Source organism: Camelus ferus, chromosome 21, assembly GCF_009834535.1.
Source record: "Camelus ferus isolate YT-003-E chromosome 21, BCGSAC_Cfer_1.0, whole genome shotgun sequence".
In the NCBI taxonomy this organism is placed as follows: domain Eukaryota; kingdom Metazoa; phylum Chordata; class Mammalia; order Artiodactyla; family Camelidae; genus Camelus; species Camelus ferus.
Genome location: NC_045716.1, coordinates 24444516 through 24469832, shown reverse-complemented (window position 1 = coordinate 24469832; position 25317 = coordinate 24444516). Strand labels below are relative to the sequence as shown.

At 51.7% G+C, this 25317-nt stretch overlaps 1 protein-coding gene across 1 annotated transcript; it reads right to left on the bottom strand.

Moving 5' to 3' along the window:
* Window positions 1-4: 4 nt before the first annotated feature.
* PI4KB (phosphatidylinositol 4-kinase beta) lies at window positions 5-25039 on the bottom strand. The gene is given in 14 exon segments (XM_032464291.1): window positions 5-867; window positions 1255-1317; window positions 1951-2071; window positions 2315-2447; window positions 5001-5266; window positions 6010-6133; window positions 6326-6430; window positions 7013-7122; window positions 8682-8909; window positions 9740-9967; window positions 12434-12478; window positions 17045-17116; window positions 17118-18003; window positions 24705-25039. Coding segments are annotated over 13 exon segments (2535 nt in total). The 5' UTR covers window positions 17976-18003; window positions 24705-25039; the 3' UTR covers window positions 5-685.
* Window positions 25040-25317: the final 278 nt, after the last annotated feature.

Here is a 25317-nt window from a genome sequence, read left to right as displayed (position 1 = left end):
CAAATGGCTAACTAAGGACTTTATTTCAAACAAAAATTAAAAATAAAAAATTGAGAGTTGTTTCCCTGGATGTGGGGAAGGGATCAGGGCAAGGAATTCCCCTGGCTAGGCCAATACCCTCAGACAGGAGGGGCCGTGATAATTCCCTTCCTCGCCCCTGGGATGGGGAACCTTAGCAAGTGCAGGACCCTATGCCAGAGCCCACCCACCAAGGGGATCTCGGGCTAGGGGTCAGTCCCTGGGAGGGGACGGAGTCGGGCAGCAGCATGGCCAAAGGCCAACCACAGGGTCAAGTCCTAAGTACCAAGAACCTACTCTTTCCCCCTTCCTGGGACTCAGAACAGATTAAGAGGATGGCCTGTGGAAAGAACCTCTCGGACCCTGGCGAGAAGAAAGGCCTCAGTGTCCCTCACATTTGTCACCTCTGTTCTCTGGAGTCTGTCAGGCGGTAATACTGACACAGCCCGGGGAGGGGGTGGAGGGAGGGCGGCGGGGACCCTGTGGCTGGCTCTCCCGCCCCTTGGCAAGCTCTACGGTTACCACATGATCCTTCGTATTTCTTGCCTTCCACTTCCCTTGGGTGGATGGTTGGGTGGCGGGGCTTCCTGGTTCAGGGTTTCTCCGACAAGGGCCTTCCCAGGGAGGACCCCGAGTGCCCCGCCGCTCCAGGGCCGGGGCGGGCGTGTCACATGATGCCGTTGGTGAGGTACTGGAAGCCGTCGTAGAGCTTGGTGGTGATAGACCGCATGCTGCCGTCCACCATCTGCTCTACCAGCAGCTGGAGCTGCTCCTCAGTCATGCTCATGTGGAACCTTTCCTTGAGGTTGCGGATGGTGCTGGAGCCATGGAAGCAAGGAAGCTGAGAACCTGGGGACAGCAGAGACAGAAGAGGGTCATGGAGGGAAAGGTGGGAGGGGCAGTAGTGGTAGCCACAGGCAGTACAGAGCCAGGCTACCTTAAGTGCCCTTCCCTCCCACCTCAGGGATCCCTGGCAGTGTGTGGATGCGGGTCCGCTGGAGCAGAGAAGGGAGAACTGGCGGGAGGCCCTGTCTTGAGCCCATCTTCATCCCACACTCCTAAGCCCCTCTAGGTGAGGGCAGAGGGCACAGGAGGGAAGAGCCAACACCACATCTCCCCCAGTAAGGACGGAGGGAGCAGTCGCAGGACCCAGAGGGAAGAGATTCTAGGGAACGGGCCCTGAGCCGGGCACTTATCTGGTTGCAAGCCTCTGCCTATGCTACGTCTGACACTCACAGATGACCTGGGCCACCGTCATCACGGGGCCAGACGGGGATGCTCCTGAGCAACGGCGACAACCTGTGGGGTGGGGGCAGGGATGGGGAGGAGACTGGCAGCTCAGACTGGGTGGGCACCACAGCCTTGAGGGAAATTGGGGCAAGGGCCCAGAGGAGCCAGGGGAGGAGACTGGACAAAAGACTCTTTAAGGCGAGGCCGTGAGAAAGCAGCAGTGAGAGTAGATAAAGGTGAGAGACAGGAATATTCCTCAGCTCAGAGCAGAAGGGGTGAGTATGGGGCAGGGAAGGGGTCTGAGGACGGGAAACCAGAGGTCAAAGACCAGAGGGGAGGCAGGTGGTGACTGAAAACACCTGAGCTGGTGAAGAGCCAAGTGATGGATGGAGACAGAAGCTGAGAGTTGGATGACGGCTGGGGAGATGGGAAGGGACCAGGAGCCTGGAGACCGGACTGTTCTCTCGGAGTGCACCAAGGAGGTAGTTTCTGCTGCCTCCTCCCTCCCCCGCCCAGGACTGGCTGTCAGGAGGAATGTTCCGGGGGACAGACAGGGCACTGGACCAGAGTTGGAAACCGTCTAGGAACCTCTGCCCCCAATCTTGAGGTGGAATCAACTTTCTGAAAGTTCCGTGCCCCAGGGCCCCAACGTAAGTAGGAATTCTGAGGCACGACGGGGTCCTGGCTTCTCCCCAGCCCCACCTTGCTGCATGATCTCCACGATCTGCACCACCTTATCCATGTGCTTCCGAGCAGCAATCAGCCCCTGCAGCATCAGCATCTTGTAGTAGTTGAACATGTCCCCATCCAGGCCACCCATCACCTGGGAGGAGAGGAGAGGTGTGTGCACGAGGGGGCTTAGCTAGCACTTCCTCCTTCGGGCAAGCACGCCAAACTCAGTTACTTCCCCACCTCTTATCAGGCAGGAAGCCTCCCAGGACATCCAGCCTCACTATTACTGCTATTTCTGTTCTGTTCGTCCCCAGTTCGGGGGGGGGGGCCCATCAGCTCCCCCTCCCACGACAGGGAAAGAACACAAGTGAGGCACTTCTCTTCCCTGACTCACATCCACAAACTCTGTGGTCAGCTTAAAGGCTGACGTCTCAAAGCCCAGGTTTCGGGGCGAGCTGGACAGGATGAAGCCGAAGTCGATGTGGATGATGTGGCCTTCTGCGTCCAGCAGGATGTTCCCGTTGTGTCTGCGGAGGGGCAGAGCAGAGGAGCAGGCAGTAGTAAGTCCGACTGACGCGCGAGCTTCAGACTGCAACACACTGGCCACGTGACACCATGCAGGGAAGTCCCCTGTCACGTTTCCTGCTGCCTCTAACTCTGGGTCCAACCTCCTAGGACCCAAAGCTATCAGTGGGAAGAAAGGAAATCAGAAAAGTAAACTGCTGACAAAGACTGTGGGGTCAGATCTGCTATCGTTAACAACTTGATAAAATAGCTTAAGATTATCTTGATTTTCCAATAATTGGGCTTCTAAGCACCCAAACCTGGAAGCAAGGAGAGGCCTCTGTGCTCCAGCCAGCTGTCAGAGGCCAAGTGCTGGGCTCAGTGGGAGGCCTCCAGTCAGAACCTAATCACCTGTGTTTTATTTGTAATTCCTATCAGCCCACTGCAGGGCAGAAACACCACCGGAAGGGAGCAGTGATCCCAGGCTGAGTGGAGTTTAAATGTAAAATAGTGTGGGGTCTTTGAGGAGTAAGTGTTAACTATATGGTAAAACCGCTTCTGTAAAAAATCTCAGGGGGCAATTCCTACAGGCTAGCTAGCTTCCTACAGGAAGAAGAGATAAATCCCAGGTCTTTGTGATTCCCACATGAATGGCCAGCAGGAGGAGGAACAATTAACATGCTAAGCATGTGAGGCCTGGCCCACTCAGCATAATGAGCTTCCTCAGTGTCAACAGAGGCTCTGTTAGGCCTCAGAGCTCCAGGTCTGAGGGCCACCTTCTCTGGGGCTGGTCTGACTAGCCAAGGCAGGCGGTGGGGGGAGTGTGGAGGCACAGAGGGAGAACCCAGTCTCACCTGAGTCCTTCCCACTCTGGGAAAGCATGACACATTTGGCTACACACAATCTTGAAAGCCAGAAAGTTCCAGGAGATGTCCTAGTCCAGCCTTTCATTTTACAGGTAAGGAAACAGGCCCAGGGAGGAGAAGTGACTTCCTCGCCCAAGGTCCCAAGCTAGTAAGGGGCAGTTTCTGTCTTTTCTCAACCGCTCAGCTGCAGAGCTCCTCAGCACTCATGCTGAAGCAGTTAAAGACATCTTCAGCCTGTTTCCAGTCTGGAGCCCATGCACTGCGGCCACGTCTCTCCAGTGGAGGATTCCATTGGTGGCTTGACGACATCTATTCATTTTTGAGTTACTATGAAAGGTTTATTGCTGCCTGTCCCCTCTCCCCCTTTTAAAGGATGGACACCAATCTTCCAGATGTATTAGTTTCCTAGCAAAAAGCCCAGAGGCCTGACCAGCACCTGCTTCCCTGCCACCAATTACTCCATCCAGGGGCTCAGGTTCTAGGCTCTCTGGGCTCTGGGTTCAAAATCCTGACTCTTCAGGGACAGTCTAAAGCCTACAACCAAATTCCATATGAGTAATGACATTTCTCTTCAGTCCTCAAGTGCAAAGCCTCTGCTGGCTTCATCTGCAAGGCTGACAGGGCGGAAGGAGCGCAGGTTCTGAGAGCTCCCCGACCCTTATTTCCCTTGTGAGGAAACACCTGTCTGACAGTGTTTTCATCTGGTTTTCAATCTAGGAACGTCAGGCCATACCAGGCACTTAATACATGCTGTATTTCTGATAAGCGGCCCTGTCAGCTAATCTTGCTGGGCTGCCTTGCAACTGGGAACCCTGGAAGCACAAGCCACTGAATCACTGCCTGCCCAGGACAGCTGCCCTGTGCCCTGGGAGGGGCACGACACATAGGGGCGCTCTGGGCACTGACCCGGAGTCACTGTCTGGAGATAGTCTTAAAACACAGGGCCTCAGGGATATAATTATCTTTGTATGATACATTGTCCACGATATGAAAAGCTGAGCTTCATAAAGATCACATTATATAAGGAGAAATGACAGCTCTGGGCAAAACAACAGATGTTTAAGAGTTTTGGAAACCACGCTGGAACAGAGAGTTCAGGGCAGGGAGTTTCAGCTTTGTGTCCACTGCATCACTTACACCTTCTCCTTTCTGCTCTCAGTCACTATCGCCACCCCCAGGCTGGGCCTCACTACCTCTCGCTTCTTTGCTAAAGGCCTACTTACACCCCACCTCACCACAGTGCCACAGGGCGCGTTCACCGAACAGAGACTGGATCGCGCCATTCCCTCCGCTGCAGAATAAAGCTCCTCAGCCTCCCAGCAAAGCCCTCCTAACCCAGCCTCGACTCACCTGGCGTCAGCGCCGCTGCCGTGCCCTGCAGTGTGGCCCGGGCTGTAATCACCTCCACTTCTCCCCTCTGCCTGGAGCATCCTTCCCCCACAGCATTCTCTGTGCCCTCCAAGACCCTGCTTGCTCAAACCCTTGCTCCTCTCACAAATCCTTCATTCCTTTGCCCCTTACCCCAGTGCTTGTCAGTTTGCCTCCCTGGCTTAATGGCACACGAATACGTCTGTCTCTGCTCAAAATGTTGCCTGTTTCACCTGTGCATCCTGGCAATGGAAGGTGGTGATGAGTATATGAAAACTACACTTGAAGGGACATAGGAAACCCTGGAGAAAAGATGAGGATGACAGACAGGAATTCACCTACCTGTCCTTGACTTGCAGCAGGTAGCAGACCAAGCAGTAGCCAGCACAACTTTGCACAAAATTGCGCTGGGCACTGAGGAACGCCTCAGTGGTGTAACTGCCATGCTCCTGCAGGAAGTAATCGAGCAAGGAGAGCTGTGACTGTTTCTTCACCTGGTGGATGGACACAGCGTTGACCACTGGCTCAATCATGCCACTGTCGGCCGAAATCACGAGAATCTTGTATGGCTTGATCCACAGGGGCACTCGCTCCTGTTCCCAAATGGACTGTGAGGAGACACAGAGGCATCGGGACTATCACCTCTCTCCACTCTCAGGGAGGAGGCCAAAATCCCCTCTGTCCCCAGCCCTGAACAGTTCCCATCCTTGGTGGCCTTGGATTCTAGGCCATCGAATGAGTAAAAGCCCCTGGTTCCACTGAGGACCAGGGATTTTTGAAAGGAAGTCCAGGGTCTGACAAGACACAGGGAAGCATGTGGGAAAAGGCGTCTTACAGGTAGAAATCCAAAAAAAGGGAAGAACAGGAAACCTCACTGTCACCTCCCAAGCAGGGTGAGTGGGAGCTCCAAGTTCAAAGAACAGGGAAAAAGACTAAAAAAGATTTAGGTTCAGAGGAAGCTTCTCCAGAAAATGAAAATGTTTATATAAAGAACTTATTAAACAGGTGAAGTTGCTTGTAGTCAGCCAACCCAGGAGCTCAGGGATCTGCATCTCAGCACACTGCAACCTACTTGCCACAAATCAGTTGGGAGTTTTAATCTAAAGGGCAAATCTAGCACTCCAAAAGTTCAGTGATGAGAGCAGGTGGTGGTCAAAAAGGGCCACAAGAGGTCGCTGTGGAGCCGCTCCTGTGGCTGTACAGCCCTGGGAGGAGCCCAGCTTAGGTTTAGTCCAGTTTAGACCTGGACAGGAAGCTGGTCCCCAGCAGAGCTCCCTGCAGAACCACCTGTGTGATCACCCCAGGGAAGCTGCAGGTTGGCTGAGTTCCCCTTCCCTCTCCCTACTCTTACCTGCAGTTGCTTCAACACCTGGAAGGCCAGTAGCTCCTGCCGAAGGTCATCCCCACACTTGACAATGACGGACAGGAGCCGCCAATTGGGGAGATGGCCATAGGGGGAGCCCTCTCTGATGCGCCTGTGAAGAAGCGAAAGGTGTCAAAGGTGAAGCCAGGTTGAGGACAGAGACATGGCTTCTACCAAAAATCCAATCAAACTCCCCCCAGGGCAAGGACTCAGACCACCTGGGAGCCAGACGGACCCCGGGGGAGGCCGACAGGCAGCACAGGGGGCGCACTAGCCGCCGCCGCCGCCGCCCCGCCCAGCTCACCGCACTTTCTCCTGCCAGGGCTCTTTGAGAGCAACCGCAGAAGGGTCTTCTGGATCTCGTCTGAAGGCTGTGGGGGTGTGGGCCAGCTGCTCCGAAAGCCGCCGTCTAGCAGGAAGAAACTGTATCATTTGCTTGGAGGAGTTACCCCAGAGCCTCATGTCCCTGTCTATGCCGGCATTTCCTGCACTGTTTCCTTGATTCTGGGCACACAGAGATAGAGACCTGGGCTGAGAGACTCATGGAAGGAAACACAACCACTGATTCCTTTTTGCCAACCTGGTGGTTTGTAATCATGTTAAATGCAGATTACCAGGCCCCCCACTCCTCTACCAAGATTCTGCATTCAGAACAGGTGTGGCTCCAGCATCCACATTTCCAACAAGATCCTCTCCCTCCCCTTGATTCTAACATGTGTGGTCCTAGAAGCCACTCTGGAAAGACTGCTCTGCTTCCATACTCTGGTGCCTTCATTCCTTTTGGAGTGCTTTTAAAATTTAATTTCTTTCTGTAGTAGCCCAGTAATTACACAACCCACACTTCACTGCCTCAAGTTTGGTGGCCTCAGGACAAGGACAGAGTAAGGAGAGGGAAGAGGGGAAGACACAGGCTGACAGAGAGGAAGGGGACAAAGATAGGCAGGGCCTAAGAGGGGGATGAAAAATGAGGGGCAGCGTGGTCTGGCCATACCGGATGTCACCTGCTGCAATGAACACGGGCTCCTTGCTCTCCTGGCTGGTGATGCTGTCCACAGAGAACTGGGAGATGTTGTCACAGCTGTTGGTGTGCACTTCAGGGAGCTGGGGAGAGCAGGGGACCGCAGGTCAGAAGCGCTGAGCACAGGTGTTGCTTCCTTCACCGCCGCCCCCTCAGATCACCCTGCGTGCTTGCCATCTCCACGCCAGAATCAGCCCTCCCTTCCAAACTCTGCTCCAGAAAGTCTCCCCTGGTTAGGCACCATCCTGCCACCTGGACCCCAAACTAGGCTCCCAAATAGACCCTCTAGCAGTGTTTTTCAGTGTGTGAACCACTCGCATACCTGGAATGCTGCTAAAACACAGATTCCCAAACCCCACCATTGGTCTGAATTAGAATTACTGGGAGTGGGATCTGAAAGTCTGAATTTTTAACAAATTCTCCAGAAGACTCGCAGTTCATTCAAGTTTGCAAACCACTGCCATGACCATCACAGAAAGCTGAACTTCCAGCCTTACACTGAGAGCTCCCTGGGGCTAGGTTCCTCTGAGCAAATATTTCTTCACCCTAAGCCATTCAATCTTATCTGCTCGTCTGTCTCTAACTATAAAATGTCCTACCAGACCCCAACGTCCGTATCAAGTCCCTTCTGTTCTCCTTCTTTTGTACCAGGGCATTTCTCCTTAACCCCACTCACCACTTTTTGCACACTGCCTTGTGAATCTTGTAGGTATTTTCCTAAATGTCTGCCTCCAGTCTCCCCAGCTGGACCATAAGCTCAAGTACAGAGATTCTGCCTTTTTGCAAAGTGAGATCTGGTTGTGTGGTCACAGCTATATGTAAGATCCTGCTCTGGATCCCTCCAACTCCAGAACAAAATCCCAGTTTCTTTCCGCAGCTTACAGGACCCTTCTTACCATCTGGCCCGTTCTGGCCTCTTCAGCCTCATTCTTCATCAGTTCTCATCTCACACCCACACATCACAGCCACGCAAAATTTCTTTCCATTTTTAAAACAGGCCAAGCTACCTCAGTTCTTCCAGTCTTTGCACGTGCTCTTCCCTCTGCCTGGAATACTCTGTCCAGCTAACTCCTACCATCTTCAGGCCTCAGCTGAGATGCTACTTCCTCCGGGAAATCTTTTGGGTATGTCCAGCCCCAAGTCTGGAGTGAGTGCTACCCCTGCCCTCAGATGTTCCCGTAACACCCTGCCTTCAGCACAAGCTGGGCCATGCCACACTCCGACTCCCTGCTCTCCTGTTAGGCCATAAGCTCCTTGCAGGCTCACTAGCACACAGCTCTCCGGGCTGGCACAAAGAAGGCCCTCCATAAATACTCCTTGAATGAATGGATATATGACTTATTATTCTCTGCCTTCCTAAGATAACTTTATACAGAAGGTGTTCAATAAATATTTGGATCAAATTTCTTACACTCCACTAAGAAGTGCCTCCTTACATTTAGCCTAAATTCCTTCTCCAGGAAAATGAGTTCCACCTGAATCTACTCCAGCCCAGAGCTGTTCTGAGCTTTCCCCTCTCATACCCATCACAACCTGCCGCACCCATCAGGGCACTCGCCTCAGCCTGTCTTGTCTCAAATACACCGGAAGCTCCCGGAGAACAGGTGCCGGGCCCCAGGATTCCCGCCCGGAGCCCCCTCACCTCCACCTGCAGCTCGCCTATGTCGTCCACCGACCAGGCCTCGTCGTCGTTGTCATAGTTGGGCACCGTGCTGAAGCTGCCTGCCCGCTGCTCGTGGGTGATGCCGCATTCGGGCAGGTTCTCCACAGACCGGGTGCTCCGAATTCGGTTCTCGGGGATCCGGGCAGGGACATTGGTGGTGTCGAAATTTTCACATTCAAGGACTTCCACGTAGATCAGGTAGGGAGCCTGAGGGGAAGTGAGAAAGGTATTTGCACTATTCCCCACATCGTAACTCTGTTAACACAGTTCCTGCTGCCCACTCCTGCTCCAGGCCTCATTCATCAGCCCCCGAAACCAGGAACGCCACACTGAGGGCAGGGACTCATCCTGTGAACACCCACATAAAGAACCTGGATGAGTATGCAGGTCTTTAAAGCATTCCAGCTAAGTTTCAAAAGTGTACAGATGATGCACTTGGGGAAACCCATTCCCAACTATCAGTTAGCACCCATCAGAGAGGCCTGAAAGCCTCTGTGGGCTTGTCCTAAAAACCGACAAAAAGACTGGGAAAAAGCTGGGCACTGTTCTAAGCAGCATGCTAATCTTTAATACATCTTCTGAAAAAGAATCTGAACCATCAGCACTCATTTCCACCAGCAGACTAACGCAGCTAATTCTCTCCGATGTGAAGTGGCCCCTTCTCTCTTTCTTCCTGCTCACTATGATCACAGACGGTCTCAGAAACACAGATTTCTCTGCCCTCACTGTGCTGTGCCTGGAGAGCCTAAGCTACAGAAGGGCTGGAAGAGAGCCGCCAAAAGGCCCGTCAGGAGGGCGGCTCTCTCCTGAGACACAGCAAAAGGCAAGCGGAAAAGACCAGGCCTCTCTGGTCTAGAAGAACAATGTCCAGCAAGGGGAGCAAGAGGGCCCTGAGGAAAAGCCAAGGGGTGACACGTGCACGTGAGCTATGGAGCGAGTCTGGGGCGCTGGACGGGCTTCCCTGGGCAGGTACACAGACCTGCACAACCACGGGAGTAGTCCGATGAGGGGTATGGTCTGGGCCAGGGCCCACCTACCTTGTCCTTAGAGTTGAGGACAACAGCCTGGGTGTGGGGCACGCGGACCACGTGGTGGTCAAAGCCGGCGGTGGGCAGCCAGACTCGGGCAGGGAGCTTATGGTTGAGCAGGGAGAGCTCTGAGATCAGCCGCTGTGTCTTCTGCTCCTTGGTGGGGAGCGTGGCCAGCCGCTTGCCAATCGCCATCAGGGACTTGATGAACTCTCGCTCAGGAGCCAGTCTGACGGGCTACAGAGGGTTGGGGTGAAGTAAAACATGGTGAAGAAACCATAGGAAAAAGTGTCCACCCACGCAGTCACCCTGGCCGTGCAGACCAGGGGTCCCAGTGTCTCGGGAACTCCAGGGAAGGAGCTGCCTTCTGGCCCTTTTAGGAGACCCCACCCACCCCTGTCAGCCAGAACTGGGGACAGGTGGAAAAGCCAGCATATTCCTGCTCCAGAGGCTGTTTCTTGAGGGGAAGAGGGGTGTGAATCCAGGTCACTGGAAGGCACCCCCCTCCTCATGGTCTTGGGTTCCTGAGGAACTGGCTCAACGCTTCAAGACAAGTGTGGGAACGACAGCCAGCGAGGCTAGCCGGGGCCCCAGAGAAGAGCTGCTCACACCTGACGTGCTTCACCCACCTCGAGAACGAGGTGGTCCCTCTCCCCAGTCTGGCTCCTTGGGCTGGGTCTCCGCCGAGGGGCTGTGCCAGGGCCCACAAGGCTAGGGAGGGGAGCTGTGAGGATTTCCCCTTTCAAAGGAGGACTCATTCCATTCAAGAGACTTTTATTGCTTTTCATGGCACCCCCCAACCGCCCTCGATCTCTCACCAGGGGCCAGTGCGCATGCAGGGGATGAGGAGAGGATGAGCAGACTTTGCGTTAATGAGGGAACAATCAACGAGGAAAGAAAAAGCAGATGGAGGGAGGGAGGTGTGGGCAGGTGGGTGGAGAAAACCACAGGTCTTTTCAGCCCTTGATGATGGCCCTGAAGGCCTGTCTCTCTCAGTGATTCCTCGCGGGACCTCCTCACCAACCTCTCAGGGATTAGTCTCCCCACATTAGCTCCCTCCTGTGAGCGTGGCTCCTCCTGTCCGGCACTTCAGTCATCCCCAGCAAGGGCAAAGTCAGGCTGGGGAGTGAGGGGGGCGGTGGGGAAAAGATGGGCTCAGCCAGACATGAAGAAGGGCTCTTTCCCAGCCTCGGCTCTTCTACTGTAAGGGGCACTTTACCAAGAGAGCCACCCAGCTCCGGTCCCATCTCTCCTCAGCTCGGTGAGAGCAGTATCTCCTCCTCTTACAGAAACAGTATTTCACTCACCAGGCTTTTCTCTCCCTCTCTGTGTGCTGTGTCTTGCTTAGTTTCCTGAGTGAGAATTTCTACCCTCATTCCCTCACACTGCAAAAAAGAGCTTCTCTTGAAAGCTGGGCAGTACCAAGCCCACTTCTGCATATGCACAGAGCCAGGGTTCAAAGGAACAGCTCATCTCTCAGCCTCTATCCAACAGTGGGGGCTGGCTCAGGGCCCCATACAGTAATGAAATAGGGTGTCTGAATCCGTCAGGAATGGTCTGGGAGGCAGGGATGAAAAGACAGAAAGACAGGAAGGTGACAGAACTAGGTCTCCATGGTCCCTGGAAATGTCCCAGGGACTTAACAGAAAAAGAGAAAGACAGGAAGAGTAAATTTGGAGACTCATTCCTTCGTTCATTCTGATCCCCTAATCCATCCACTCAGGTGGCAAACGGTCACTGTCCCAAGGACACTCCACCCCAACCAATTCATAGTGACCTCAGATTAGAAAGATCAGAATTCCTTCCCATCCTCAATTCAGCATTTGGGTCAGGGGCCCCTAAGTCATGTCAGCACGTTGGAAATGTGACCCCAGGCCTCGAGAGGGAGGCATTGCCACATGGGAGGAGACAGGAATCATGCCTGAAAGGGGAGCAGCACAGAACAGAGAAAACTGATTGGGTAGACAAATTAAAAATAAAATGTTAAAAAATCATCCAAACTCCCAGAGGGTCCAGCATTTCCTCTCACGTCTCTGCCCAGCAACAAGGTCCGAGACCCTGTGGGACCAGAGGGTCAGGGGTTAGTCCAGAGGGAACAAGAACGTAGAACAAGGAACATCCTGGGCAGCGAGCTGGGAAAGGGAAGAACTCAGACCTGGAAGAAATGTGGTTGAAGTTAACAAGAAAGCCGGCTGCGGGGAGGTAAAACTTTCCTGCAGGCCAAATCCTGTTTGCTTTTGGAGTCAGTTCACCCAGCACAGGGCCCGGCATTTAGAAGACACTGAGTAAGTATTTGATGGTCTGATGGCGGAAGCCACGGGGAAAAGGTTCTGGGTGGGAGAAACAGGATCCTGGGGGTTTCTGCCAAGCAGTTCCTGGCTCCAACCCAGGGGTAAATTCTACCGCTCTCCCAGCTGTTTGCTCTAGAGACCCAGGGGCTGGGGGCTGAGGTGCACTGCATCCCAGCTGTCTCTGGGAGAAGGATCAACTGAGCCTGACTCAGCCTGGGCTCACAGCACTAGCAACAAAGGGCAGGGGGCGCCTCCCAGTCTGGGCGGCCTGGGAGGGAAGGGCTGATCTCCCAGGAAGAAAAGGCACCTTTTAACTCCTGCCTTGGCCTGAGGACTCAGAAGACCTGGGGACGGAGAGGAAATGCGGCCATGGGGGGAGCCTGCCACCCAGCCCCAGCCTGGCCCCACTTACGGAACTGAATGAATTATCAATACTCTCGGTGCTGGAGGAGAGCTCCTGGGAAAGGGCCAGAGGGCAAGGGGAGAAGGAGGGGGCAGGGAGGGAGGGGAGAGAGACAAAGGCAAAGAATTTAGCTCCACCTTGGATCATACCTGCTTCTCTCGTGTAGCTCTGCCTTTCTGCTTTGATGAAAGAATGTCAACCCAGAAATGCCACTTGCCCAGATTCCTAACACTTGTGGGAGATGCTGGAAGACTAGCTCAGACCTTGAGGTCAGAAGGGCTGAAGCGACAGCATCGTCTGCTTGTCACTTTCTTCCCATCTATTCTTGCCTACACAAGTCTTTCCAGGACAAAATCCTAAAGCTGGGTCCCTTAGGGAGGTAATTTTGCACTGCCAAGCTTTCCCTGATTTCTCTTTACCCACTCACAAGCCCTCAACCAACCCCTTCTCCATGGAGACCACATACTGACGGACTGAATTTAACAAGCCACACGGCCCGCACACTGGAAACCCCACGCTCCTCCATATTCTTGGAGACGTCAAGGAGGAAGCAGAAGAGCTGGACTTTAGTGCCAGGTACATCTCCTCTCTAATCAGCCTCATTATCACCCTGGGATACCTAATCTCAACCTTAAATCCTGTCACAAAGGAGACCACCCAAGAGCATGAAACCTCTGGGCTGGATGCTGCTGGGAGTCAAGGATGAGTAACTCTTATTTACCAAATCTCTGTGGCTTCCTATGAAGCTGTTTTGCATGACACTCAAAAAATTACAATTTTTTGGAAATAAATTGGGGAGCTAGGTCCCAGCTGAGTCCATGTGAGAAAGCTGAGTAGCTGAGCAGCATCAGCCTAGCCCAGGGGATTTAGCCAGACCTCACCCTGTTCCCACGGGCGTCTGTGAGCAGAACAGGGGAAAGAGCTGGCAGTCAAACTCAGTCAGCGGCTCTCCTGCAGCTCATGCACAGGCCCATCCTGGGTTCTGTCCACCAAGGTCTCCCAGGGCAGTGAGAAAGGGCAATCGTGTGCACCAACGTGCAGGAAGGGAGGGGCCTGGACTTAGAGTCAAAGTCCTGGGAGCGCCCAGGGCAGGAGGCCAGTGGTCACCAAGCTACTCTGCAATCAGCATCTCAAGCATGTACATAATCAAGTTCCACAGTGTAAGTTCTAGTCTAGCTGGAGCTCCTATAGTCAGGTCTTTTCTTGAAAAATCTGGGGAGAGGGGCACTTTGAGGAAGAAGCCAGGCCGAACACTCTCCCAAGGCAGCAACTCTTCTGCTTTGGGTAGGAGTGGGAGGGAGAACTGAGGCAGTGAGGATGCCAGAGTAAATGACAACGTAGTGCTTCACTTTTTACTCACGAGCTGGCTGGGGAGGGAACAGCAGGCAGGATGGAATATTGGTTCCATGAGCCAACTCTCCAGCTGATTCTCCCACAGACAGGCTGGTCCTGTCTGAGTCATTAACAGCCTTGGGGGAAGGGAGGTATATCATGACCCGCCCCTCTCTCCTACTCTGTAGGCTTGAGTCACTCAAACTGAGTCAGCTCCAAGGAGAAAAGCTTGAGGCCAAGACGCTGACATCACACTGGTATCAGGCTGGAAGGCCCACTGGGGCTGCCAGTGTGATATACAGCAGCTTTCTCTGTACAGAGGTTGCAGTCCTGAAAAGACAAAGCTGATCTACAGGTGTCATTATGTGGGGCAGGATGTAAGGTGGGGCTGGTACCTAAATCATTCTCTGCATCCCTACCCTATGCCAAAATATTTACCATTTGGTTACAAATGGAAGGAAAACTGCCCGAGCAGAGCTCCCTGACTAAGCTGAGAGAAATGGCTCGCAACGGGTAGACTTGGAGGGGTGGGGAGGGGTGGGAGATGGGAGAAGTCAGTGCTAGAGCCCTTTGATTGTAGGGAGCAGTGGAAAGGATTCCTAGTTAAAAGAAAACAGAACCGTCTGTGAGACCTGGGCAGAGAACTCTGTGGGGAGAGTCCAGGCAGGAAGAGACTGGACAAGCACCTGGCCTCCTCTTTGAGGCCTCACTTCACCCTCCAGAGCTTCTCTACTGGTGGTTGGAGCCTAGGATTAAACTCAGAGCCCACGGGGAAGCACTGTGTCTCTCCTTAGGGTCTCTGCTCAGACCTTAGGTAATTACGTGCTTTGTTTCAGTAAGTTGTATGCTTCCTCCTTACATGAGGGAAACGACATTTCAAGAGAGTCACGAACTCCACCAAAAGACTGTTGGAACTAAAAAATTCAATGAAGTTTCAGGATACAAAATCAAGAGTCACCAACTAAACAGTTCCCCAGAACTCTGGGCTCTCCGTATTACCTTGTAAGTTCCTGGGGGAAGGACGGCGTTTTAGCCTACACTCTCCCCTGCCTCCAGCACAGGGCTTCTGCACACTATACAAGCTCGAGATCCATCTGCTGAGAGAATGGCTGTTGCACGACAGGGGAGGAAGGAGGAGCAGAAGAAAGAAAACCAACTCCCTTGGCATTTGGGAGACAAAGGTCTTGAGAGATATATTCTCAAAGTCCCAAAGGGGTTTGGAAAGTCGCCTGTGCTGAAAACTCTGATACTGAGACTCCTGGGGCCCCGCTCACTCTCGCACTTCCTAGGGAGCCACAGTGGATTCAAGCGTCCCTTTCTGCCAGCATCAGATAACCTAGAAGCGCCTGGGGATGTAGTATCTCCTTCCTTTCCTGGATCTACTGACCCAAGACAAAGGAGCCAGGTTGGGAAGAATGGCAGCTAGAGAAGCCACCCTAGAGGATTTAAGTACTCACAGAATACCTGTGTCTTATCATCACCCCAAACCCCATGCTGGGCAGGAGTTAGAGGCAAGGAAGAGGGACCAAGGACCAACAAAGAGTAAGAAAAGCCCAGGACCTCAGCTTTTCTTGTCCTAACATGAGAACTACAAAAGCCTGCAGAGAAAAGCCAAGAGGCACCTGACAAGAGGCACCACGAGCTTCACTTCCAGCTGCTTCACTTCACACTCCCACTGCCACAGGCTTGACCTGCAGACCCTCCACGACCTTAGTCCCACCAGCTCTGGGTGATTCTTCTTGCTCTGCAAGGACCTCCCTTCATGACCCTGGGCTGCCCTGCCAATCTCAACCAGAAATGAAAATGATACGTTCTGGTTCTGAGAACAGCTGGGCTCTGCCTGTGCATGGATGCGGAAACCCTGACAGCTAAGGCCAAGGCTGCTCTTCCCCACGTGGACTCTGACAGCTGAGGACCTGGGGAAGATCTGAGGCCTCGTCTGATACGCACTGGCTGAGAGACGCTGGGCAAATCATCTAACCTCTCTAAGCCTGCTTCCTTAATGGTTAAATAATAACTGTCTCTTAGGGTTGTTGTAAGGATTAAATGGGAAGTACTTGACATGTGCTTGGCACATAATAAGTGCTCAATAAATGTTAGCTCCTTTAGCTTCACTATTATAATAAAATACTGAATTTCTGGAGACTAGGCTCTGTAGTCTCCCTCCCTCCTGCCTCTCCCCTTCCCTAGTCACTCTGACCTCTCTAGCTGAAAGAAGCCCCATTGTATCAAAAAGTGGGTGGGTGATGTGCCCCACAGAGGAATTGCCAGCACCACGGCTATATGCATTTTCCAACAAGTGCAAATTCCTCTTCTTTTCTCCCCTCTTTCCTAGGCTAGGCTGGCAGCCAGGATGGGAGCCAGGCTGGCGGTGAGTCAGGCATGGGGCGGAGACTGGGCACCATTGTCTGGCTTGGACATCAGGTCACTGGTAGTCAGTTGTCCACTGGGCAACTTTTCCTCCTACCTGTCCAGATGTGGAATGAAAGGTGGGTATAACCTACTGGTGTGCTTATCGCATCCCTGCTCGGTACCTTAAATTGGATCCCCCAACTGCTGCTCTCTCTTCTTGGGCTTCAGGTCCTTGACTAGACACTGGGTTTGCCCAAGATTTACTCTGTCTTCCCCCTTCCCTTTGTGCTTCTCCCAAATGACATGGGAATGATACCAGCAAGACATCCCTTCCCCCAGGGAAAGGCAGGCAGGAGGGCATCCTGCAGATGCCTCAGTGACAGGGAATGAACCTTACCCCCATGTCAACAAAGAACATGATCTTCAGGGAGTGGGAGGAGGGATTATGAGGAGGAATGGCCAGGAGAATGAAGCCAAGATTCTATTTAACATCTCCCCACCCCGAGCACACCCAAAATTCACACAAGAGTCCCTTATCCTTCCCCATGGTTGCTGCTCTGAGAGGTTCTGGTAGATATCCCAGGTTTCAAGTCAGGGTGGGGAGGGTCTCTGCCAGTTCTCAGTAAGCAAGCAGTTAATGGAATGGCAGAGCAGTGAATAAAAACACAGAGGACGGAGTCAGGAGTATCAGCCCTGCCATTAGCCATATGACCTGAGGCAAGTCACTTTATCTCTCCCGGGTCTCCGAGTTCTTCCTTTGTAAAATGAGGCAGCTGGAATACATGAATTCTAAGGTCTTTTTCCATTCTAAACATTCCATGCTTTTATCGGTGAAATGAAACAGAGGGAAGGAGAGAAAAGGACAGAGTAACCCTGTATCAGACATCCTGTCCCCATGCCCCCTTCCTTGCCCCTCCATCCCTCCGGGAATTTTACCTCATCCTCATTCTCCACTTTCGGGTTGCTGGCTGTTCGTTTCAGGTTGCTGCTGAGACTGATGCTGGCGGTAGGCATCGGACTTTGAGCGCTGATGAGTCCTTTTAGAGGGAGACAGCCCTGTGTCGGGGGCTGGGCTCAAGGATGGCAGCTCCCTCTTCCGGTGAGCCGGCTTCAGCTCATCTGAGAGGATCAGCTTCCGTAGCTTGGTCCCACGGGAGTGTCGCTGAGTGGAAATGTGCATGTCTGAAGAGTAGGCCCCGAGTAACAGGGCACACTGGAGGGAAAAGTTAATGCTCTGGCGACAGCGGTGCACTATGTAGGGCTTGATGGCATCGCCTACGTCCTCATCCATGTGGATGTACATGTTAAGCAGCTGGGGCAGATAGAAGTCCACGTCCTCGTTACGGAAGCAGAAGAGCCGGTTGCCGATGTAGGCTTGCACTCCAGGCTCCTTGGAGTTATACAGGTACGAAATGGCCATGGAGATGTCAAATAGTTTTGACTCAAACAGCCTCAGCAGCCAAGACTGTTTGGCTGAGTTGTTCTGCCGCCGCCTTCTTGCTCCCTTGGTTGTGCCCGAGGTCACTGTGGCCCCCATCTCATCTTCCTCTTCCCTTATCTGGGCAGGTGGATCATCCAGGCAGCGGATCTCACTGTCCACACCATCCCCATTGACCAACTCCAACGGGGCGCCTCTGCTAGAGACGGCCACGCCTCCGCTAGAGACGGCCACGCCTCCGTGCAAAAGCTTGACTTTCTCCAGCACCTCCTGGCAGGCCTTCTGGGCCACCTCAGGGTCAATCACTGACAGTTCCCCGACCCCCTCCGTGATGACGCTTAGCAAGGAGCCCCCATTATTCCCCGGTGGGCCAGAAGTGGGCTCAGAAGTTGGCTTCAGGGGGGCAGGTTCCACTACCGTGTCTCCCATGGTCACAGCCAGACTTCGAGCTTCCAAGCTATGGGGGGGAAGAAGGGAGTAAGGAAAAGAAAGGGAGACATACACACGCCGGTTAGTGGTGCCATCCTCAGGTCTTCCCTTCGCCATGGAACTTTTCCTGGCACCTCCTCTCTGTGTGTCTTCCTGGGCTCCTTAAAAGTCAGATGACAAGCCATCTCCTCCCAGGAAGCTTTCCCTGACTACCTAGACTTCTGATCGATACTTTACTCTTCATCCCTTCTGCACTTAGCTTCTTAGCTTAGTCTCTGTTCTTAACATTTTTTGCAAAATGTTGCTTTATATGTGTTACGTTTATATAGGTTTACAAGTTCTTCAGGTAGGCTGGGAAGCAAGTCTGGTGTTAATTCCCTTGTCCCTAACTCTTCGAATGTTTTTCTATCTTCATGCTCTTCCCATAACTCCCTTTAAATGCCTGCCAATAACCGTTTTTTCTCTTTAAACTGTATTTCCTTACTCATATAACACTCCACACACAGTCCTGAGCATTTCACCTTTATTTAGTATTAAAATCTTGATGTATTTTTCTAGTTAGAGATACTTTCTTACCTTCCCTTTTAGACTCAAAATTCCCAAGAAATAAGAGCCAGCAAATACTGTGCCAGTCTTCACTGAGAAGAAAACAGCTCTAAAGCCATCATCATCAACCCTGCTGAAGCGTGCCATCTCTCTGCTTGTCTGACTCCATAACATCATTCTCTCTTTCTCCAGTGCTGTGGCAGCTAAAGGACAGTGGGAAGGCTCCTGAACTTCGAGTCAAATAGGCTGGGATTCAAAATCCTGGCCCTGCCATTACGAGATGTGTAAACTTATGCAAACCATGTATCTTCTGAGTTTCAGTTTCCTCAACTGCAAAATGGGGGAAACATACCTACTTCCCATTGTTGCTGTGCAGAATAAATACCTTTGCGTGTGCAAGAGGATCTAGCACAGTCCCTGGCACACGGTACTCAGCAAATTCTCGCTGAATCCTAATCACCTGAAAGGCCAGTAGCAGCTTGTGGACCTGTGTGTGTGCACGCACGTACTATTTATCAGGGAAGGGAATTCCAGTTACACTTGTACATGAGAATTTTCCAGTAACATTTATGACAGCCTTCTCCTAATCCCAACACTACCTTCCCAATTCTCATACACACACTCCAAGAACTGGAGAGTTGGGAGAAGGCGAAAAAGAAATCAGGCTGGACCTCACGCGTCTCGAATGTCCAAAGAACAGGGAGGAACAGGAGTCACATAACCAAGAACCCCTCCCTGAAGGAACTCTCAGGAGTAAAATCAGTGACAACACTGCTGGCAAAAGCTACTGCCTTCCTAGAACGATTCTTCAGAGCCCCAACAAACCCAGATCAGGAGAATCAGCGCGGAACAGGAGGAAATTTCAAAGCAAGAACGGGGAGAGGCATGCTGTTAACGTGAGCTCAGCCTAGCTCCAGAGTCCAGCTGTAGTCAGCAGTGGGCTGAGGCCTCTGTACAAAAATGCAAATAGAGTGAGTCTAAGACACACTCAAGAGTGTGAGCAAGAGGAAGGCAGAAGCTATTGTGGAGCTGGAATGCAGGTAATTTCCAATAGTGACATCACCCCTAACACTAGTGACCCTGGGAAGGTGGAAGATGGCTCGAGACACAGATCCTCCAGTCACTCTGGAAGCCCCATTTCCATTCTTCCGGTGCCTCTTCTTGCACCTCGGAAATGTTGAGTCAAGGTTACCTTGATCTGCCTAATCGTCTACAGTCCGGCTCCTGCCAGCAGTCACCTCTAAAGTTTTGCAGGAAGACAGATGGGGGACTCTTCTGTTCTCAGAGAGCACCAAAAAAAGCTGCTTCAGTTTGCCTTTCTCCCAACTGTCAAGAGAGAAGTTCACCCCCAAAATTAATTTCGCTGATGCCGTTTGAACTTGGTATCGGTAAAAAGGCGGCAACTCTTTCACTGTGCTCTCTCCCAAATTAGGCAGTGCCATCTGAGCAGTAGAACCAGCATGGCTGCCTGTGTGGATCTGTCTCTACTTGCAATATGCGTTGCACAGGAATAAGACGGACGAAGCTTTATTCACTCCCTGCCACACCACTGTGGGACACTCTGCACCAGAGGGTCACTCAAATTCCCATGGGACCACTACCTTTTAGGTCTGTTTCAGAAACTCACACAACAGCCTTAAATGTCTTATACAACCAACTCTTTTTTCCTCAATTTCCCTATGCTTGGGACATTTTTCTTTTCCTCTACTCCAGAGACTTTCAAGTCATGAAAAGCTGCTAAAAGTCCACTTTTTTAAAACTTCCAAGGGAAATGAAGTTCAGACATTGTCCCACACAGCGTCTCAGATTTCACTAGGAAATGCAGAAGATTTGCAAAGGGTCACAAATGGGATTATTACCAGCATCAGGAAAAGCATGAAGGAGACCATCATTTCTTTTATCTCAGGCCTCAGTTAGGAATCCCGCATCACAGTATTTAGGGGCCCTCCCCACTGAACAGAGCAGATGCCCCATCTCGCAGCCTTTACTCCCCAGGAACAGACAGTGACAAGAGGTAGAAGAAAACCAAACTCCTCTCCTGAATAGGCAGCCACTAGAAACTACCAAACTGGAGCTGGGCCTCCCTCCTGGCCTTTCTGACCCTTAGGAAGTGCCTGCATCTGAAGGAAGTCATGGAGAGAAGGAGGTGTTGAAGGAAATGTAAGTTGTTTTGGTAATTTAAACAGTAAGAAATGGATTCTCCAAAACCTAAACCCAGATATGGTCCTCAGCATCGATTCATTCACTTTCAAATGTGAAGAAAATATAGCTTTGATAAATAACCATTCTCAAGAGAGCAAAAGGACTAGAAGGTGAAAAAGGAAGAAACAGGTTCTGTATTTACCACTCTTCCTCTAATTAGTCAGAGAATAAGAAAAACATGAGAGAAGAAAATCCAAACCTTTAATATCAAATGACTCTGCGGCTCTCAAGGACATCCAGACAACTGAGGCTCCACATTTCGCACTGGGAGCCTAAACTGACCTTCTAGGGAGACGGGGAGGGAACAGAAGAGGCCTCCTCTGCCCCAGCCTAGCAGCTGGCTTCTAGGGAAGGGGAGTGTGAGTGGGGGCGTGATGACAACCGGCCGGGCTTCACAGCTTGTATGTGGACAATGCAGGGAATCCTCATCTGAGCATCAGAGGGCTGATCAGGGCAAAACAGAGAAGAGCAGCAGTGGTAGAGGCCAGAGAGGGTGTACATGCAAGTGTTCTGTGTGACTGAGCACTTAAGTAAACGTCTGCAGAAGACTCCAGGGAGGGGGGGGGGGGAACGCTATTACTTACCCTGGCCTCCCCCTTCTCAACACCTCAAAAGAGTCTAGATGAACAACCCTCCACTGGCCTCCACTAAAGAACTTACTAGATTGGTCTCTGCTCAGACAGGACGGTAAAGGGCCCCAAAATGATTCCTTTACCTAGTTAATCACTATCCCCTTCTTGAAATCTTTTCCCATAAACTAGATAAATATGGATTGGTTCAGACTAATTCTCTCTCTTTTTTTTTTTATGTTCCTGTATTTTCATAGAATGGCCCTTAAGAGATCATCTAATTTAGTGCTCTGCCTCCAAACAGATAGGTGAACTCAATCTTCCACCTCCTTTTAAAGGATCCTGCTGAGATGGATCACGTGAATTGGGAGAAAGAGCAGTGGAGCCAGTATCTTTATCCTGCAAGGTGGGTAGCTAACCGAGGCTGTTAAAAGTTAACAGAAAGAAAAGAAGGTTCCAACGTTAAAGTCACACAGGCTTCTATAAAAACAACATAATTATATAAGTAAGAGGTATAAATCTTCTAAAGTTCAATTCTCTTTTGTAACAATTAATAAATCAAGAAATAGAGGCACCATAACCTTCAGAGACAAACACTAAAATAACTAAGAGGTTAACTCTAAGGGAATAGGGGCCGGGATGAAGGGAAAGGGACTGTTGGTTGTCCTCGTAAACGCTTAAGTACCACTGGATTTGCTGCCAAACGCATATATGCCTTTAATAATAATTTTTAAAAAGAACTTGCTCTTCAAAAAAAGACTCCTAATCATGCTCAGCCTTCTGTTCCGCTGTTGAGAATTCCCTCCTCACGGCTCCAGTCTAACTTAAACTCTTCTGTAACGAGGTCTTAGCTCGTCTTTCCCCCTTAATCTCAGTGGTAAAGGTGGAACCTGAGTACTACCTTTTCCTTACAGAAACAGAGCCCAGCAGTCAAACAGGCTCAAGCCTCACCAGGAATCAGGTAAATGCTTATCCAAGGCCCAAGGCAGAGTGGCATCAGGGCAGAGGGCATTCTCAAGCTTCCAGGAGGAGGGTAGGGAGGGCAGTGGTCTCAGGGTAAAATCAATATTGAATCAGGCTGAGAACTCTGTTCAGGGCTATAGAGCTGGTATAAGCAGATTCCAGCCAGACAGCCCAAGCCAGCTCTGGGAGCCCCTGCTGAAACACACAGATGGCAAAGAAAGCAATCTGTATGCTCACCTCTCTCTGAACTGTTTCTCTCTGCTGCAAGTCCCAGATGCACTTGAACTAGGCCCTCTCTTGTCTTATGCCAGTTGCTGAAAGGCCCCTCTCAAACTTCTTCCCCAAACTGAAGAATCTCAATCTGCTGCTTTGAGTAGTGTTTAGCAAACATGTTCTCATGCAGTGTGGACCCAGCTCTGAGAAGGAAGCAGGGAAACTAGGGGAAATACGAATTCTCTGTGGGGGTGACTCCAAGGAGTGAACATGCTCCTAAAAAGAGGAATTATGAGACTGGACACTAGCCAACAAGGAGGGAGACAAAGGGAGAGGTGGGCTGAGGTAGCATGATTATTTTCAAATAGGCCTAGAATAGGAAGATGAATGGAACTTCACGTGCCCTCTTCGCTATCGCAGGCCAAGACACACGGCATACGAGAGAGCAGCTAGTTCCCTAAGTCCCAGCTCACTCCAAGTTTTCTTTTCCAACCAGTTTCCTCAACAGGCCTTCCCACAAACATACTTTCCACCTACAGAAGCTGGAGTTATGGCCCAAGTACAAGGGGAACAACAAAGCGGGTCAGCAACTTACAGCAGTGGGGAAAAAAAGCCAGGCAGAAGAAAGAAGCAGGCCCCGGAGCCTGTCTTTCAAACGGATTTAGTCCCACAGTTGTACAGTGGGAAGGCCCACCAGAGACACCAGAAGGAAGAATTCTCAGAACAACTAAATCACTACTAATAAATGCCTTGTGTCTGAGGAACCCAGAATGTTTTGTTTTGTCCAATTTTTTTTCCCAACCCACATCCTGCTATTAGCCTATTACTATACTGGTGCCTACACAGTGGGCCATCTTCCCCACAAAAAGTTCACTGTAAAGGTCAAGTGAGTATGTCATACGCTGAACCCCAAAATCCTGATTCTGAATGTACAAGCTCTTTCCATTGTCTCCTGTTCCTTTCTCAGTTACTCCCGGCCCCTAAACCAACCCCACTCCAGGCCTAAGCTCTTATGGAATCAACCAACCATTTTAGTAAAGCCACAGACAGTAAACTGATTCCTCCTGGATCTGGGTAGGGGTGAGAAGACAGACATTCTATTCTGTGATCCGTTTAAGACAAGCTTAAAATAAAATAATCCAAAACTAAATTTCTCACAACCTCATTCAGTTTCCATGCAGGCCTGTTCATCCCTCCAACAAAGTGTAATCTGATAGGGACTTCTTCAAACTTGCTCCATCCTTCAGAAACACCCTTGTTGTCCAGAGAAAATCCCGAGATAGCTGAGGCTCCCCCTCCTCCCAACACACTTTCTTCTTAGTTCAAGGTTTAGTGATCCTGAAATAAGTGGTATGTAAAAGTAAAGAGTGTGACAGAGAACACAGAAAGATCACAGGGAAAAAAGGACCAAATGTCACAAGGATCAGCAAAATCCTTGAAACTCGAGGGAGGTGTCAGAGTTGGAAATCCTGAATGGGAAGGGGTACTGTCAGATGTTTTTTCTGCTATAGGAACAAACCTCCAGAGGTTGGGAGGTTGAGGAAAGGGAGAGAGAAGCTAAAGAAAGTTACAGGAATCATAAAGCACTCCAGAGAAGGGCAAGGATTAAGGTCAAAGTAGAATGTAAATGGTACTTTGCAAACGATGGTGAGAGCCTGAGATCCCTTAAGGAGATGGGAATAGACAATTCTTGGAAGCCAGGAGCTGGGTGGGTGGCAGTGAGGTAATGGAATCAGAAGCAGCAGAGGAAGAGAGAGCTACAATCTTTCAGCTCAGGGAAACGGGAACACAGTGCTGGGGCTGCACAGAGACATTGGATGAAAGGGGCAAAATAGGAAAAGGGATAAAGGTGGAGGCCATGGGAAAGATTCGGGGCTGGAGCACAGACGACGAGGAACAAGGATGGACAGTATAAAAGGCGTCGTGATGTGGAAAGGGTCGACGACTTAAGAGAAAATAATTCGGGACAAGGCAACAGGGATAAGAGTGAGGGAGGGGGGAATCCCCAGGGCAGAGGGAGGAGCTAAACAGAAGAGGAAGCCAAAAAGCAGAGGAGGACCCCAGGCCTGGGAAGAAAGGGTGGAGAAGGAACCTGGGGTGCAGCTGCCACCGGGAGGGCAGTTTTGTAGTCGAACCCAGGTGTGGGGGCGGGGGGGGGAGGCTGTGCGGGACAGAGTGAGAGAGGGACCCCTCCACACACAGGCCAAGGCGGACTCATGGGGTAGGAGTCGTTTACCTCTGGGGGACCCCAGCGGAGGGGGTGCGGGCGGTCGGGGTCGGGCTGCCGACTCCGCCGCCTCAGCAGCAGCGGCCGCTCCCGGGTTCCATTGGCCGCCTGCGCTTCCCTGACAGCGGCCGCGGCGGCTGCACCAGGCCCCGGCTGCGGGGCTGCCCTCGGCGCCGCCTGCGGGGCCTTCGAGCTGCCTCACGTTCGACCGGGCCTCACAACCTCTTCTTCCTCCTTCGCACAACCAAGACCGAAAAAAAAAAAAGCCCAAGCAGGTCTCGATTCTTCTTCTGAGTCCAAGCCCTTCTTCTTGGACTGTGCTTTCTTGCTCCTCTGACGCTCAGGACCCTACCGATCCCATGGTAATCCAAGGAGTCAAGTGAGCTGCCTGAAACATGCCTGTTCAGAAATAGAGAGGGGGCGGGGAAGAGATATTTGGAAGCTGGGGAGGGAGGAGAGGACGAAGGGAGGAGCTTACGGTTGGGAGGAGGGGCCAATCTTTGGGAGGTGGACTTAAGAGGCCGCGTTTGCTAAACTAAGGAAGCCGAAAGGAAAGTAAAATTTGCTGGATTAGGGGCAGGGGCTCCCGGCCTAGAGCAAGTAGCGGCAGGGGGCAGACGGG